The following is an 18,760-nucleotide window of genomic DNA, read 5'->3' as shown; positions in this document are numbered from 1 at the left end:
TTGTTGGTGTTTCAGAGCCGCTGCCGTGCCAGAGAAGCCGGTCAGGAAGAGAGGGCGCCCTCCTAAGAAGAAGAAGCTGCTGGAACAAGCTGTGATCAGGTGAGTGATGGGGGAACATCTCCACGGGAGGAACAATGGTCCTGTAAAGATGTTACCAATGCCAACCAGGCTTCACTTTTTGTCAGATTAAAGGAAAGCTGTATAGAGACGAAAGCCTAACTTTGTAACCACCTGAAAATGCTGTTTGCATCTTCCCTAAGGCTCCATTCACACTATGGCATTCCAGATCGCGGTCGTAATCGCAGCAATTCTGCCCGTGATTCTGTGTGCGCGATTTTACCAAGATTTTTCGTGCGTTAATCGTGGCAAAATCACGCCGCAATTGGGGTGCCATTGGCAGGAACTGGGATAGCAAGCGCATCCTGTGATTTGTGGCGATTTGGAATCACGGGCATTATTGTGGCGATTACGTCCGCAATACTAAGTCGCCGACCCATATCAGGCAGGCAAATGGTAAAAATATTTCACAGATGAGCAATAGTTTGTCTAGATTTGTTTATCCTTCATCCATACACTTGACACTATCCCTACCTTAACAATTGATCCTAAAATTGTATCCCGTGTTCTGCCTACATTAGCCCATTCAGGGACTTGCTGCCACTCCTAGTTGATGCTGCATACACACAGCTTTAAAGTGTATGGTGTTGGACCAGTGGGCCAGCTTTGCTACGCTAGTAATGTTATTTGTGGGTGTGACTTAGAGCTGTCTACATATGTGTAACTCTTCCCGCTGTATTACCTGCCTCCCTGATTGGCTGTTTTACTATTGCCTCAAGTCTTCTCCCCAATCTATGATGCAATCACTGCCCCATGTCTGCCCTGGCTATTCAGCCTAGGTAATGTGACATCAATTTCCTTCCATGGGCCAGTGAGTTTAAGGCAAAGCAGTGACAAGAAATCTTTTTTTTTTTTTTTTTCTAATCAATTCAAACTACATGTTAAAGTGGAACTCCAGCCAACACTAACTGTACCTAATGTTCCCTTCCCCTTACTGCTACCTATTTTATCTTATGTGTGAAGAAAAAAAAAAAAGCTGTGTATACTTAAAGCAAACTTTCACCCTAAATTAAATCTTGTGCTGGCTTGTCTTCCCCTTCCCTCTCTTACAAATGGACATTGTTTTTTACCTATAGACTTTATTCATGCTTCAAAGCACCAACTATTACTTTTCTTGCCTAAGCGAGAGGCTCCCCACCCCCTGTGCCTGTGCAAATGTGCTGCAGGGCTCCGTTTTTCTAGAGCACCCTGTGGGACTTCCTCATATCTCCTGGGTTTCCTGGGCCAAATGCACACCCACAGGGTTTCCCAGGCATGCACAAAGACCAGGAACAGGAGGTGTGAATCCTTCCCTGTCTTTACACGTGCACGAAAATCCCTTGCGTGTATGCAGTGCGTCAGCTGGTTCTGCCAGAGCCGGCAGGTGCACCTGCGCATACACAGAGGGATGGGCAGAGCCTGGCCAGAGTGGGACTCTTTAAAATAATTTTACATCACTCCTGTCCAGTGACGTGATCCCCCTGGGTCAGGGAGTGATGATTGCAGGGGAGAGGAGGGAACGCTTGACAACACCTGAGAATTCCTAAACCGTGACATCACTCATAGGTTCTCCTGGTCCAGCTGTTGTCGCTGTTCCTCCCTCTCCCCTGTTGCCACCGGGTTTCAGCCGCACTCCACTCTTAGTTACTCTTGCCATTGGATACAACGTCTGCACTTGATGTGTTTCACCACTTCTGGCTTGCTGATGTGGATAGGGGTAGTCTAGAGCTTAGAGTGCAGTGTGGCTGATGCATTTTTTTCTTATTTCTGATGGGGAGTGGAGACATACTATAGTGGCCTGCTGGCCGCAACCAACCAAATTGTCCATGTACAGGAGGGGTGATTCTTGACTTGAGTGGAGCTGTGGATTGTGGTGTCTCTACTAAACGAAGATCAGATCACAATGTACAAATACCTAAATGGTCATATAGTAAACTTGATAGAAAGTTGTACCCCCCCCCCCCCCCCCCCCAAAAAAAAAAAACGAGGCACATTTACACCATTCCTAACCTGTACAAAAAAGATCTGTGTACTTCTCAATTTTTTATCCCCTGCGGTCTGGTTACGTGGTCCTGCAGCTCTGGCTTAGGTCATTTTTGATCACAGCTGTAAATTCCAGGAGCTCTGAAATCACCCATAAGCTCCCATAAATCAGTTATCAGTGCTCTCGCCTCTCCCTTGCAGCAGTCACTTACTGACACGGGAAAAAGATTCCCAAGATCACATGACCAGACAAGAGCGGGCATACAAATCATTATTTTTACACCGGTTAGGCAGGGTAGGTCGATATGCTGCTTTAAGTGGAGAGTCAGCCATTTTGTTTTTTAATGTGCTTGATATACAACTTTAACTTGTAGTCATTCTTTTCCAGTGATAAGCCAGAACTGGCAGCTCCAACAGCGGTGGAAATGGAACCACCCAGGAATGGTAAGAATGTTTTTGTCATCTTGTGTCTCGGACATTTTCTATGGTTTTGTTTTTAAAATCTATTAAGGCAGTGACTAGATGTGAGGACACCTCTCTAATCTTGGCACCTTTATTTTATCAGAATGGCAGGAGAAGTCACTTCTCACTGATTGCTGAGAGTCATTGCAGTTTGCACACTTTATCTTTTATATGGGCTTAAACTGGTTATACGTTATCAGTGCCGGTACAAGATCATCCAGTGCCCAGAGCAAAGATGCCAAATGGCACCCCCTTCCCCCATTCATTATGTGCAATCTTAGAGGGTCCTACACTCAGTAAACCATTGCGCCCAGGGCAACCGCCTCTCCCGCCCACCCCTTATCCCAGCCCTGTACATTATGCCATCCCTCAAAATTTCCACTCAACAAAAAGTTGAGGGCAAGTGTTCTGGCTCAGCTCCACTCTGGCCCCACACTCTGCCATAACCGATTCCTGTGTTCTGTGCTGGGGGGAGCACAACTGGGGTAGGAGCCTCTCCTATTTCCACAGTCACCCACACTGTGCAGGACCAAGCTGCCACAGTGACAACTTATTCTTGCAGGATACACGGTGAGAGGACCATTCTCCCCGAGTAATTAGTGAAGCCCTGCTGCCACTATGGCAGTTGCCAAAGTATATGTTCCTGATAGACCAAGCACTCCAAGCAGCTTACGCTTGCTCTGGCCCAGGGAACCACACTTGCCCAGTGTAATCTATGTATTGCCCCGTGTACTGGTTATGTATTGCCAACCTGGACATCCAACTACTCTCTGCTTGCTGCCTACCTACAACATTCTAGTCTCTTGTTTCTGCACTGTAGCCTCCTTGTCCCTATTCACCCCTTGGTGGGGTGATCCTGAGAGCCACAACTTGGTACCACCACACACAAAAATAAATAGCTTACTGTTGTTTCCTGGCCCTCCCATCGGTATAAAAAAGTAGTAATGCACACATGTGATCATCAGGAGTGATAAAATGTATTATGTAGGTGTTTTTGGTGGTGGGTCATTGTAATGGCATAAAAATCTTAAAATAAATATATATATATATATATATATATATATATATATATATATATATAATATTTTGGGCAGTTTTTCTTTGATAAGTGAACAAAATCAGAAGATATATATTATTTTACCACATGATATGTACTAACACATGTCAAAGTTTGGATTTGACCTTTGTCATGAAGGGGTTAACCAGCCCTTAAATTTCCGCTCGCATTTGGCAAGTGGAGGTAAGTTGAGGGCGAGTGTTTTTTCAGCTCAGACAGGGGGCAGGTTGGGTCCGGTTTGCTCAGGTGGGTGAGGCACGGCCACATAAAGGTGTCTTGCAAAGAGGGGGAGCGGTAGGAGAAGAGGATCCTGCCAGCTCCAGCAGAAGCGCCTTCTTATCAGTGCAAGCTGCTGGCAGAGGCAGGTAAATTGTAGCTGCTCTTTTGCAGCAGCCCCACTCTTTCAGACGATGTGTAGGGAAGAGAGCTCTGTACTGGAATGGGGAAAGAGGGGTGAGCTCTGTACTGAAGGAGAACTTGGGGGTTCTTTACCGTCAGAGCGGTAAGGATGTGGAATTCTCTTCCACAAGCAGTCCTGCACTCTGTACGCGTAGCGCACCTCTCAACCCTGCACTCTGTGCGCGTAGCGCACCTCTCAACCCTGCACTCTGTGCGCGTAGCGCACCTCTCAACCCTGCACTCTGTGCGCGTAGCGCACCTCTCAACCCTGCACTCTGTACGCGTAGCGCACCTCTCAACCCTGCACTCTGTACGCGTAGCGCACCTCTCAACCCTGCACTCTGTACGCGTAGCGCACCTCTCAACCCTGCACTCTGTACGCGTAGCGCACCTCTCAACCCTGCACTCTGTACGCGTAGCGCACCTCTCAACCCTGCACTCTGTACATTGCGCACCTCTCAACCTGGTGGGGCAGGGTAGGGGTGGGGCAACAACTGGTGGCGAGTAACTCTTAAGGCCTGGCTAGTGCCTCAGGACGTGAAATTTTGAGCCCTGCGTCATGCAATCTTATTGTTCAATTTTCCGTTAGATTTATAAAAAAAAAAAAAAACATATAATATGAGGTCAAACCTAAATATTTTCAGTTTGTATCCAATCAGGCAAACCCTTGCACCACATAGCTGAAGGTAAATCTAAAAGACTGTACAGACATTGTACAAGGAAATTGTACAGTTCCTGTTTGGTCACTAGGACAGGAAGTGAGTAGAATTTCTACTAGGGATTTGTCAATAAAAAAACATGGCAAAGCTTCTTCCATGCAAAGGTTTTTTAGCTCTGCTTTGAAGTTTATTATAAGATAAAGAATTTTCTCTGCTCATCAGCCTCGTCACTATAACCTTTTCCCTGGTTTTGGATTCCCTCTGTTTTCTCAGTCGGCTCCCCCGGTGAGGGATCCTGGTGTCTACTGTGCCAGACGGAGGAAGAATGGAGGGAGCTGACGGAGAGCTTCCGGGACAAAGTTTCCCCAAAAGAGCGTCACCTGTATAAGATTCTAAGTGAAGAATTCCTCCCGGAGATCTGCAGTATGATATCTCAGAGGGTGAGATGAAGAACGTGCTGGGTAATGGGGATACTCTGACAAAGAGAGGGTTGGCTGACTAACCTTTCTGTTTTATCCAGGACACAAAGATCCAGAAAGAGCCGGGCCATTTCACCTATAGAAGGCTATCGGAGCACCCTGGTTTTGAAGCGTTTCAGCCAGAGGTGGGTACCCATGGTATATGTCAGTGCTATAGAAGAGACTTCATTTAGGGGGGAGAGGCATGAATGAAGAAAGGAAATCTAGATGGTTTAGAGGTGTGGGTTCGCCCTCTGCTGGACACTGCTTGTAATTCTTATGTTTTAAAACGCAAATCTTTTTATTTCAGTGATCCATTCACATAAAAAAACCTTCTATTCAACAGTCGCACACTTTTTTTATAGCTCTTCCATGTTCTGGATGTTGTACAGAGATCATTGAACCAGTCTTACACTCCAATGTCCCCCCACAATCACACACTGCTATTCCTATTTATATAACTGTTCTACACTGATCAGCCATAACATTATGTCCACTGACCACTAAAGTGAATAACATGGAATAATTTAATTTCAATGGCGTCTGAAGTCAATGAAATATATTAGGCAGCAAGTAAACATGTTGTCCATAAAGTTGATGACCTGTGTCCACACAGGCAAAAGTACCTACAAATGGGCACATGAGCATCAGATTTGGACCACATAGCAATGGAAGAAGGTTGCCTAGTCCAGTAAATCACATTTTCTTTTACATCATGCGGATGGCCAGGTTCACTTATCTGGGGAAGAGATGGCACCAGGTTACACTATGGGAAGAAGACGAGCCGGCAGAGGCAGCATGATGCTTTGGGCAATGTTCTGCCAGGAAACCTTGGGTCCTGCCATTCATGTGCATGTTACTTTGACCAGTACCACCTTCCTAAACATTGCTGCTGACCTAGTACACCCCTTCATGGTAACCATATTCCCTGTTGGAAGTGGCCTCTTTAATCAGGATAATGTGCCCTGTCACACTGCAAAAATGGTTCAATAATGATTTGAGGAACACCAATTAGAGTAGAAGGTGTTGGCTCTGCTCACCATATTTTCCAGATCTCAATTGAGCATCTGTGGGATGTGCTTAAAAAATAAGTCCAATCCATGGAGACCCCACCACGCAACTTACTAGACTTATAGAATCTACTGATGACTTGCTGTCAGATACCACAGCATTCCTTCAGAGGTCTAGTGGAGATCATGCCTTGAGAAGTCAGGGGTGTTTTTGGTGGCAAAAATGGGGCAACTTTAGTATTAGGTGGGTGGTCAAAATGTATCAGTGTATACTGCAGTGCAATACAGAGAATACTGAGCCAGTCACAGCAGCCTCTGCATCAGAGGAGCTTACATTCTTAAGTGGGATGGGTATTACATTCACCATATGTCCCAATTCCCCCCCCCCCCATCTCAATAGGGCTTGTTTTACATTTGCGGCTGGGGGGACAGTAAAAATAGGTGATTGAGCTATAGCTTTACCACTCACCTTTTAAAGTAATATTAAAATCTTGTGGTGTTTTTTTTTTTTTTTTTTCCTTCAATAACAAATGTGTTATACTTACCTGCTCTGTGCAGTTGATTTTGCACAGAACAGCCCATATTTTCCTCTTCTCAGGTCCCTCACCGGCACTTCTGTTTCCTCCCTCCTGCCATGTGCCCCCACAGCAAGCAGCCTGCTATGGGGGCACCCAAACTGAGCCACTGCTCTGTGTGTCCATTCAGATGTGGAGCCGCAGCTCGCCCCTGCCCCCTCTCTCTCCTTATTGGCTAACTGACTTTGACAGCAGCAGGAGCCAATGGCACCCGCTGCTGTCTCAACCAATGAGAGAGAGTCCCAGACAGCTGAGACTCTTGTGCAACATCGCTGGATCAAGATGGGGGTCAGGTTAGTATTAGGGGGGCTGCTTCACACAGAAGTTTATAAGGATATAAAACCTTCTGCCTTTTAGAACCACTTTAACATAACGTTGCAGCCGGAGGGAACTGTACAAAATGTATACCCAATGTCATGTTGGCAGGCAGTACTGCCACCAAATGTGACCAATTCATATGAATAGAGCTGCACCGAAACCTGCCTGCAGCTGGGTGTCATGCATGTGGTAGCAGTGTACTGCTATGGCTTTTCAGTGGTTAGAACAGGCAGTAAGGATTCATCATATCTATATATCAACTGCCACAGATAATTTTTAAGAGGGTGTTGAAAACCAAAGCAAACTTAAACAAACCCTTAGGCTGCATTCACACCTGAGCAAAGTGATTTTTAGGCATTTTCTTTAGCATTTTTAAGCATGCATACGAGTATTTCAGATGGTTTTGTGTTCAAGCTTCAGGTGTTTGTTTTAGCTAATAAAAAAAAAAAACCACTAGGGAGAGGAGACAATTTCTTACAAGCTAAAAAGTGTGAAAACAATTTGATTTGTGCATTTTCAAGCATTTATATTCAAACTTATGGAGCCAAAAAGTAGCTTTTGGAGCATCAGAGCTCAAGCCTGAACAGTCACAATTGAAGTACATAGGATTTTGGATGCTGAGCGTTTTGGAGCTTCAAGCTACAAAATGCTCAAGGGTGAATGGGGCCTTAGTGATGCCTTTAATTGATAAAGATTTACAAGCAAAACATTTTATGGATAAGCACCAACAGTTGTAACTGTTCTAGTATATCTAAACCAAGAACAAAATTGTTATAGATTGCAGCTTACTATTCCTTCGATGTGATTACTGCATTGGTTTTCTTTTTTTTTTTTTTTTCCAATCCTTGGCAACAATGCTCACCCACTGTACGTTGTCTATAGAGCGTTATCACTCTAGGACAGAACAATTCCCTCTCCTTTTCACTAGAATGGGGGAGAAGGTGCTCTGAAGTGCACAGAGATACCTGGGAACATTGTAACTAATCACAGTCTGCACAGACAGACCATGCAAGATGTTATCAGTTCACAAGATTTCTGGCAGGACCAAGAGTTTTTTTATGTTTTTTTGCACTTCGAACAGATAAATGCTTTCAACTGTATATTTAACAGCACTTTAATACTTATGGCCCTGCAGGGGGTGGATGGGTCCCAAGTGCAGGAGGAAGAGGAGGAGCGGCAGCTTTTGCTGGTGATGCAGAGGAAGGAGCAGGAACTGTTCCAGAAGGAGGAGAGGAAGAGAGCTTTGGCAAACAAGGTCCGATCTGTGGAAGGTGAGTGATCAGGCTCTGTTCCATTATATTTATTTGCTCATTACCTGGGGCGTTGTGGAGACCAGGCCAAGGAAGGTAAGGCTAAAACTCTCGTCGCAACATTTTGTTTTTGGCCCTGAAATAAATGTTGCCTGTTTTGGTGTGTGCAGAGCGGGCAAGAAGACGAAAGCTGCGAGAGGAGCGAGCGTGGCTGTTATCGCAGGGCAAAGAATTACCGCCAGAACTGACTCACCTGGAGCCCAACTCCCCACTACGTGAGGACTACAGAGTCCCCGATCTGTGAGTGTCTCTTCTCCTAGGTTTTATGTTCATGATTTTAATTTTGCTTGATCTCCAGTAAGAAAAGTTATTCTTTCATAGATTGGCAACAGCCCCAAAACTAGCATTTATTATCATTTTTATACAGGATTTATATAGTGCTAACAGTTCGCACCGCACTTTATAAAGAGACAGGAGGCAGTACAGTTACAATACAGTTCAATACAATAGGGTTAGAAGGGCCCTGCTCATAAAATCTTACAATCTAAAAGGGATAGCCAAATGATACAAATGGTAATAATTGTAAAGGATGAGCTAATGAAGTATAAGTACTATTTTTTGTTGGAGGAAATCTTGTTTCCCTGAAGAGATGATTTTTCGGGGATTGTCTAAAGGAGGCCAAAGTAGGAGATGTCCAGATAGATTGGAGTAGAGTGTTCCAGAGGATGAGAAGAGGTTCTGGAGATGGTAACAAGGGAGCTAGAGAGCAGGAGGTTGTGGGAGAAGCAGAAAGGATGGTTTGGGTGATATTTTAAGAAGGAGTTGATGTGACAGAGTTGTAGATGTTGGTATTTTTAATTTTTTATGCATCCTGGGTAAAGGTAAGGCTACTTTCATCAGAGCCTAATCAATCAGGAGATGTTTGCCTTGACAGTGCTCCTTTCAAGCTTTGAACCTGGGATACATGTAGGGAACATGGCCACCTATTCAAGGCTTTTGCTTTTCCATGAAGGCAAAACTGTACTGCACCAAGGAGCCCATATTGCTGTTGTGGGAGCACCAACTCCTGACCCTCTGAACATGTAAACTAGGTTAACTGAAATCTGCCCCTTCCAGCTCTCAGATTGCAGAAACTGGCTGCAGCGATGTGCTGTATGTAGAACTCCAAGTTAGAGCAGTCTTTGAGAGATTGAAAGCATCCAAAATTGCCAATGCTGTGGGCAGCATCAAAAAAAAAGGGAATTGAAGATCTTTGGCTGGGCTGAGATGCACCAGTTCATTCATCTTGGCAGCAGTGTTAATTTTTTACGTCAAATTTCAATTTGGTTTTAGTCAGTCTTTTGACTAAAATGTCATTTTAGTTTTAGTCATATTTAAGTCTAGTATTTTAGTCATCTTATTTTGTTTGTCATATTATATTTTAAAAATCTACAGTCAAATGGATTTAGTTAAATTGTAATGCATTATTTAAGCATTTCTCTAGAATTTCCAAACTCATTTTATACTCCTGGAGTAAAAATCAAATAACATGTAATTTAGGCTTGACCATAACTTCTTTTTCATAAACAAACAAAAATATTGCTTTTTGACAAACAGAAGTGCAACTTTATAATGTAAAAAACAAAATAAAACTGTAAACTCCATTGGCTGTATTGCCATTGTACATATTATCTGAATATAGTACCAGCCTTAAATATTAAAAGAAAATAATAGCCTATTTTCTTATTTTTAGCAGCTTAGTACAGTAGTTTCCCCTACTTATTTTTATGTGGTAGTTCAGTGTTCATTTTTACGTCAAATTTCAATTTCATTTAAGCCCTATTTTAGTCATCTGATTTGTTTTGGTTGTATTTTAGTCGACTAAAATAGTGTTCATTTAGTCAACTAAAATATTTTCGCCAACTAAATGAACACTGCTTGGCAGGTGCCAAAATTGTACACAGCTGCATGTATGGGATACAGTGTGAAGACATGGGTAAGGATACTCTTAATACAGGTGTCGCAAACTGATGGCCCTCCAGCTATTGCAGAACTACAAGTCCCATATTGCCTCTGTCTATGGGAGTCATGCTTGTAACTGTCAGCCTTGCAATGCCTCATGGGAATTGTAGTTCTGCAACACATGGAGGACCACCATTTTGAGACTCCTGCTCTAATACTTAGTATAGTATGTCTCTTCTGTAATAAAAATCCTGCCTCTTTGCATTTTTTTTATTCAAGTTCTACTTTAAAAGCCTAAAAATTGCGTTTTACAAATGGTTGCCAATGTTTTCAGGATTGACCAGTTCACTTTAATGTTTTCTGCACTGTTCATATTTTCTCTATCTTTCTTCTCTCTACTCAGACTCAGCTTTGAACTTGATGACCATTATACAGCCATGTACAAAGGTGAGGGGTGCTACTTTGTTTCCTTGTCAGCTATCCCTAAAAATTAAAGGAGAATCCCACCTTTTGCAACAGAGTAATAAATTCATCAATATTGCACAAAGCTAAAACCTGCATTTATTCATTTTATTGCATTGAAGCTTGCAAAGCTTTGCAACTGTCATTAGTGGATTGTGGGTGCAATGCTCTGACTCCTACAGACAAATCTTCCAGCTTGGGTCTGCACAGAGTTGCATACCTTCAGCTTTGGAGCTGGAGAAAATATTAATGGACTGTAAAGCCAGCCACAGACACTGATTTTTCTATTTTTTTTTTTTCTTTCCTGCAACGCAAATCTCTGTTTCCCCCCAGTTTCGCACAGTCAGTGTTGATAGGGGAATATCTACCGCAGAGCTATTGTGTTCTTCTGGGGGGGAGGGTAAGGGGTAGCCATCCGGGCTGAGAGAACACACATTGATTATTTGCTAGCGGCAATGGCCACTGGCAATAAGCACATGAAAAATCTGACCGACTGGTTGTACCCAAGTTGATAAATCTGTCAATGATCTAGAATAATCTACAATCAGCCTTTGCACATACCTGGTTTGAATCTCAGCTCCATTAAAAACTTTAGTCCCTCTGCCACAGTGGCAGATGAGACTTGTAGTTTGGTCATGCTCAGAACAGTAAATGAATGATGTGGCATTGCAGGGAAGCAAGTGGGGGAGAAGAACCCCTGGATTTTGTGTTTGGGGGTGGGGGAGATGTGGTCTTTGACAAAATGTCATATTCCGTCCTAAATATGGGTGTAACATGAAACATGATCAGAAAGATGGACCCATGTTTTAAGGTCTTGTCTAAGCAGTGGCATCACAAGATGAGCCTCCCTGAAACTAGTTTCCTTTTGTTACTTACTGTTTGGACTTCCATGACTTTGTCTTACCAGTAGCTATGTGATACACAGTAAGCCTCATTTGAGATTTATTGATCCTTCTGTATGTTCTTATTGCTTGTTAAAAAATCGAAGTCTGAGAAATTCTCATCTTTTGTTTCCTTTGACAGTTTTGGATGCTGTGAAGGCACATAAGGATTCCTGGCCTTTCCTGGAGCCGGTGGATGAGTCTTATGCTCCCAATTATTATGATATTATCACGGTAAGCTCATTGATGTGCCAAAACCAGAGTGTAAAAGTATGTATAACGTCACACGCAAGCCAGGGAGGTGGCCAACTGTTCTGAATTTGGAATATTTATTTAAGTAAAAGTTTTTTTTTTCTCCCTTTCACACAGAACTTAAAAGATTCTCAATAAAGCCATAAGTAATTTATGCTCTGCAGATGGCAAAGGATTTCATGTGATTTCTGTATCCCCAACCTAGACCAAAGAGAAGAGAGTTCCCTGCTGATTGGTGTGCTACTTGGGGAATTTCTCACTGTGCAGCACTCTAAACATTTGTGTCGTTTAGAGTTATTAAATGAAATCTAGTAAATCATTCTACATTCTAACCAAATATATAGCTGAAATACATACTGTATATAGGGGCTGTTTTACCTGTATTTTTGTCCATCCAGTACTGAGATTTTATACAGCTCTGTCATACAGCACAGCCCTGTCCGGCAAGGCAGTAGATCTGTTTTTCTTAATTTTGCCAGTGACACAGGTCTTGTCCCTTCCCCAGCTTGTGATTGGACAGTGAAAGGAGAAACTGATGATGATGATCTTTGTCACTTTGATGTCACCATTTATCAGCATGTATTAGCACTGTAGCACAACTAATTGGGGTGTAGAGGTGACGGTACTGTGTTCCTTAAAGTGATCAATTAAAGTCTTGTTTTTTTTTTTCTTTAAAAATAACAAATGTGTAGCATCCTCCTAGGTAGGTGCTAGAGAGTGCATAGTTTTTGGGTTTCCCTGCTTAACAGGGGGACTGTCAGGCACATTTAGGTACTGTCTGCCTGACAGGGAGTAGTGCTCCATTGATGGGGTCTGCTCAGTGTGATCAGATGCTGCTCATGTTGTCTGCCTGTTTCACACTGGTCCAATAGGAAGAGGCATATTCAACAGTGGGAGGAAACCTGACAAATGGGAGCATGTGTGTAGATACAGCCCTGGCCATTGGCAGAGAAAGGTGCCTCAAGGCATGCTGGATGACTGTATTTATACCAAGAGAGCACGAGTGAGCTCAGTCTTTGGCTGGAGGGCAGAGTCCCGGCGGGAGGGGGGTCACTGCCCCTTCTATGTACAGGCTACCATGCGGCCTCAGGTGGTCGACCTGAGGGCCAGAGTCACAGAAGCTTCAACCCAGATGTACTGCAGAGCTGACTGTGAGGGAGAAACACCTAGAAGATTCCTGGCTACTTAAGTACGGACCTAAGTCTAGGAGCCTGTTCTGTGAGGGCCATCCCTTCAAGCTAGTAAAGTCAACAGACGAGTGCCAGCTAAAGGGGATACTGGTTAGTGCCCCGAAGAATCAGAGTTCATTGAGTCTGCTGCCAGCACAAGCTAGGAACTTATTCTTCCATGCAAATGCTGTATGGTTCAGCAGAGGGTCTGCTAATTCAGCTCAACCAAGTGAGGCCAAGTGAGAGTTGTCCTCCTCTGTGCATAGTTAAAGTTGGAGTATTCCACTAATCCCTTCTCCTATCCAAGTTCTACCAACAAATAAAAAAAGAAACCAATCCCTTAAACTGGTCATTGGATAACGAGTGGATGAGTGTTCACCTAGCTGTGTGAAAAAACCTAAGCAACTGTCTGCAGGATAATCGGAGGTAGACCCAAGGAAATATATACTCAGCAACCTCCCCCCCCCCCCCCCCCCCCCATCCCCACGGGGCTAGTGCTACACATGTTATACTTACCTGCTCTGTGCAGTGGCTTTGCAAAGGGCCGCCAAGAACATCTCCTTCTCGGGTCCTTTCACTGGCAATCCTGGCCCTTCCCTCCTGTTGAGTGCCCCCACAGTGAGTGGCTAGTTATGGGGGCACCCGAGCAGAGCTGCAGCTCTGTGTGTGTATCCATTCAGACACGGAGCCGCAGTTTCCCCTCCGCCCCCCCCTCTTGCTTCTTTGGCTAACTGACTTTGACAGCAGCCGGAGCCAAGTGCGCCACTGCAGTGTCTCAGCCAATCAGGAGAGAGAGTCCCGGAAGGCCGAGACACTCGTGGACATCGCTGAATCGAGAGGGGGCTCAGGTAAATATTACAGGGGCTGAGGGGGGTTGCTGCACACAGGTTTTGTATCTTAATGCAAAGAATGCATTAAGATAAAAACCTTCTGCCTTTACAATCACCTTAACTGTAACAGGGAATGTGGTGTCACTCTACTGGATTTTCAGTGTTGCAGGCGTAACTGAATCACAAGAATGGCTTAACAGAAATGACAAAAAAAGTGTAAGCACAGAAAAATTAAGTATTTTAAATCTATTATACTCCTCTCTTTGGAACAGCCACCTCCCTACTTAATCGTCATAATTCTCTCCTATTCTAAGAATGTCCAGTTACACTTTGTGCTGACCTTGCTCCTTTGCCCCTTCCTTCACCTCGCTAAAGAACAATTTTATTAAGCCGTTGGGGGAGGAGTGAAGGGTAATGCTATAGAATGTCACTGGAGTGACCGCTCTGAGGTGGCTGACATTGCATCCAAGATGGCGGCACACAGCCGTCTCAAGGTGTTTGGATGTTTGCACAAGGGACTTTAATAGGTAAATAATATGCATAAAGTGCACACAAACTTTTAGAAGACTTTGTTGAAATAAATGGTCTGATGACAGGGTCTTTTTAAAAATAGGTTTTTGTATATATATTTTTTTTCTGCTTGGTTCTGTTGTGCACTATGGTAGCTCAACCAAGTAGAGCGTAGTCCTGTACATGCCTTCTAGACTGTAATCCATGTCCTGGGCCAATTAACCTTTCCAATCTTAGCTTCATGTTCCTAACTGTGTCCTCTCTCTCCTAGTGTCCGATGGACCTGTCCAGAGTAGAGCAAAGGTTATCCTCTGGGTACTATCTCACAAAGGATCAGTTTGTCAGCGACCTGAAAATCATGTTTAGGAACTGCGTCAAGTACAATGGGTTGGATAGCGGTAAGTCAAAAAACGAGAAAACATTCACTGCTTTAAAAACATCTAAAAATATTGCTGATGTTCACTGTTTCTTGGGGTGATATTGTACAAATGAATATTCATAAACAATTTACATCATTATCAAATTTTCATATTGCTGTAGTCACCAAAGAGCCACGACCATAGACATTCCTAGCAATGTAGTAGCATGATAAAAAAAGGATCTGTTTATTCTGCTGCACAAGTGATTTGAACTGTGCTCATTACATTATCACTCTATAGTTTTTATTTCTTACGTTCAGATACATACAAATGGCAATGGTGTGCAATCATAGTTTCTGCACCTAGAACTATTGCAAGCCTGTGTCCTTAGGAATTTAATATTTTTTTTTCTCATAAATATTCCACTCAATAGATAGGTCCTAGAATCTTGCAGTTAATATTTTATATTCTTGATGTCACCATATACGTATACATGCCATCAGTCTTCTGTAGGCAGGAGGAAACATTTTTAAACGTAAGTTTGAACTTTGTGGCTATTGCAGAGTACACACAGATGGCTGAGAACTTGGAGCAATGTTTTAGAAAGGCGTTAATCAAACATCTTCCAGAAGACGAAGGAGATTCTGATGGCGATAGCTGGATTCGATTCGATAACAGGGAGAAGCCCTACAAGAGGCGGAGCCAGGCAAGGCGTTCAAAGGCCGGGGGTTGGAGAAAGTCAAAGTTGGAAAGCGGCCGGAAGAGGCAAAGCTCAGAGAGCAGCTTGGTGCATCAGTCCTCACCCAGTGAGGATGGAGAGGACCATTTGCCGCCAACCACCAATAAATCTTCAAAAGGTCAATCGTACCCTCACGTCCTGCATTATGGAGGAACGCAGAGGCCACCTTTCTACCCAGTGGACATGGTAAGTGGTGGAACTTTTAGATTTGAATATTATTCTCTTCATCTTTCTGTACAGTTCTATCTAAACAGAGCAGACTGTACAATTTAATACAGTCTTAAAAAGCTTTTTTAACTTTGCATACTGCCTGAATGCCATGATCTGCTGCTAGCATGTCTTGCAAATGGCAGAACACAATTTGTTAATCGCTGCTCTCAAATAATAGTGGTCTAAGTAGGCACTTGGAGTTTAACAGCCTTGTCTGCTAAGTCAGCCTAGGATATAGAAAAGCGAAAAAGATCTAAAGACCAATGTTTTGTTGAATTCTGCTGTCTTCATTGCTTAAACATATCTTCCAAGCTGCCATGCAAGTGATGGCACTGTACCCCTTGTACCCCCACCACTTGTACTCTAGAGCAGGCTGCCTGAAAGTGAGCAATTTGTACCACCATCCTCCAGTGGAAAGGGAGGGCTTTCCCTGATGGCCTATGGAAAGGGAGGGCTTTCCCTGGACAGGAGTGCTTTCTTAACCATAAATAGAAGGAATTTTTATAGACAAACTTATCTGGGAACATTTTATTGGCTGCCAATAGAGAAGGGAGTATCCACTGATTGCCAATATGAAGAAGGCATTGCGGAGGTTATTTTTTGGGGTCTGAGTGCCATGTTTTCAAAATACTGTATTGTTTGATACTGCTGTGTCTTGGAGGGTTTAGCTTTTGAATGAGAATTGTATATTTTATTCATTTTCCGGTATTCTCGCTTTTCAGCCTATTTCAGGGACTCCTGAAATGTCAGACAATAAACGACTGGACGTTAGACCCTCTCAGGAGCCACACAATTCTTCAAGACCTTCATTCCCAGTGAGGACACCCGATTATGAAGATAAACACCTTCCAGCTCCATATTCTTCTGGTTATACATCGCAAATGACACCGCTGGTACCAGATGGAAAAGTGCCTCCATCTGCCGATTCATTCCAAATGTATAGACGTGGACCTCCTATGTGGGATGAAAACAGACAGCCAAGCCACTCTGCTGGTGCTGGGCAACAGCACTTTTCCCAGCCACCAGAGCCACGCTTCATAAGACCTCCGAGATCCAATTTGAATGGCCGGTACCTGTTCAGTGGCTCTGGGAATTCTATGATGGACAGTCCAGAAATGGTTGAGATGCAGAGATTGACTTCTTTTGTTTGCCCTCCTGAGTCAACCTATTCGTCACAACCGATACCCCCATCTTACCCATCCCTGCCTGCATCTACACCATACCCATCTCAGTCTGGAACTACATCCAACCAAAACCAGCCAGCATCCTCAACATATCCATCTCAACAACCATCTACCTCATTCTCAACTCTATCAACACCCCCGCTACAGCCATCCCAGGCTCAGTCCACACCATATCCTACTAAACCAACACATGCAATATTCCCAGCAAAATCTACATCTACATCTTCACCATATCCATCTTTTCCACCATCTACTCCATATCCAAACCAATCCGCACCCTCATTGCACCCCACCCAGCCATCATCTGGCACATATCCTTCGCAACAAGCACCCAATACTCACATAAACCAGCCACCCCCTAGCCCCCACTCATACCAACCAGCACCCTCTCCCCAGTCATGTCAACCAATATCTAACCCACATTCAACACAAGCAGGACCTTCACCAAGCATTTCAGAACCAGAATCACCACAACCGCTTTCTCAGCTAGCATCTGCCCCATGCCCAACGCAACCGGCATCTACACCCCATCCAGCCCAACAAATATCTCCACCACACCCATTCGAGCCTACATCTGTCCAGTGCCCCAACTCGCCAAAAACAAATAACTGCCCAACTGAGCTAGTACCTCCCTCACATCCATCTCAACTATTGTGTACCCCATACCCAACCCAACCAACACCCCCACCAGATCCATCCCAGCCTTCTGCTATGTCTAGCCCCACCCAACCATTGTGTACACCCTGCACAACCCGATTGGCACCTGAGCCATCCCAGCCACAGTCTACCCCCTACACATCACAACAAATTTCTACCCCCTACTCACCCAAGCTATCTCCTAGTGTCTCTCAATCCCAATCAGCAACCTCATCTTTGCCAGCTGAGGCACAGTTAGACCTTTGCCCACCTTCACCACCATCTAACCTCCACCCAACCACAACACCCCTTACACCATACCCATCTCAGGAAGGGCTTACGCCTTACCAGCCAAGTGAAAAACTAGGCTTAAATAGTAAACCAGATGTGAGTGCTGTACCTTCTGACCAGGATTTGTTAAATGAAAAAGGTAAAGTAATATGTATACACCACTTCATGCTTTCCAAATGTGTGTTTAGATTGTGGAAATAAGCCAAGTCTACATGGTTATATTCTCAGTCACTATTCATTTTTTGTTATACCTTTGCATGTTTCAGTTTAGATTTACTTTAAGTGTTATAATAGCCAAAATGTTTTTCAACCCAGTGGAATAGGGAAGGGTTAAAACATATGGCTTATTTTAATCCTACAGTATGACACAAGACGTAGTCATAAGCCAAGGGTCATGTGTTGCTACCTTCAAGTGATTGGACACTGGCATAAGCTTTGCTGAGAACACCCTTGTATAACCCCACCTACTCTGTAGGACTCCCGTTTTTTGCTAGAGTCCTTTAGATGAGGAATTTCTTCTGCTATGGAGAAGTTTCTAAACCATTTGTTTTTGTTTCTCTTCACTGCTTTGACTGACACGATCCAACTTCTTATTGCCTTAGTGCTCACTATCCCTTTTTGGATCAGTCAACCTTAATGTACATCTCGGGAACCAAACCCGGACCCCTCAGTAGTGGGTCAGCCTGTAATAATATTTCCTTTGGGATCTGGATTCTGCATTTGATGCTCACCTTAGCATGCTGTCCAATTAGTATTGTGAGCCCAAAAATTATTTTAAAACCCTCTGTGCTTAGTGTAAGTAAAAAATGATTCAAAGCAAAATCAATTGGTGTAATCTACTTGCTGTAGAAAGCTGCACACTGTTAGTGTAGGGATACACTAAATATACACAGAAATTCAAACAGATCCGCTAACTCTTATGAAGTGCGTAATCAAATGTGACAAATTGTGCAAAAAACATATAAAAGTGCTTATGTGTGTAGCACCCTCCTAGGTAGGTGCTAGGTGGGTAAAGCCTAGTGTCTCCAT

General features: G+C 43.7%; 1 protein-coding gene across 1 annotated transcript in view; it reads left to right on the top strand.

The window, feature by feature from the left end:
• CECR2 (CECR2 histone acetyl-lysine reader) overlaps positions 1 to 18,760 on the top strand; it is a gene marked incomplete at its 5' end in the record, with an annotated part of 123,505 nt that overhangs the window by 71,288 nt on the left and 33,457 nt on the right. Inside the window, 11 exons of the mRNA XM_082252707.1 lie at positions 16 to 99; positions 2,468 to 2,523; positions 4,930 to 5,096; positions 5,177 to 5,260; positions 8,153 to 8,288; positions 8,438 to 8,567; positions 10,612 to 10,655; positions 11,694 to 11,785; positions 14,584 to 14,710; positions 15,235 to 15,596; positions 16,343 to 17,870. Of these exons, the coding sequence (XP_082108833.1) occupies positions 16 to 99; positions 2,468 to 2,523; positions 4,930 to 5,096; positions 5,177 to 5,260; positions 8,153 to 8,288; positions 8,438 to 8,567; positions 10,612 to 10,655; positions 11,694 to 11,785; positions 14,584 to 14,710; positions 15,235 to 15,596; positions 16,343 to 17,870 (2,810 nt within the window). The remainder of the gene's footprint in view (positions 1 to 15; positions 100 to 2,467; positions 2,524 to 4,929; positions 5,097 to 5,176; positions 5,261 to 8,152; positions 8,289 to 8,437; positions 8,568 to 10,611; positions 10,656 to 11,693; positions 11,786 to 14,583; positions 14,711 to 15,234; positions 15,597 to 16,342; positions 17,871 to 18,760) is intronic.

This window comes from Pelophylax lessonae (assembly GCF_965119305.1).
Source record: "Pelophylax lessonae genome assembly, chromosome: 4".
Lineage (NCBI taxonomy): Eukaryota > Metazoa > Chordata > Amphibia > Anura > Ranidae > Pelophylax > Pelophylax lessonae.
This window is presented reverse-complemented; position numbering and strand designations above follow the sequence as displayed.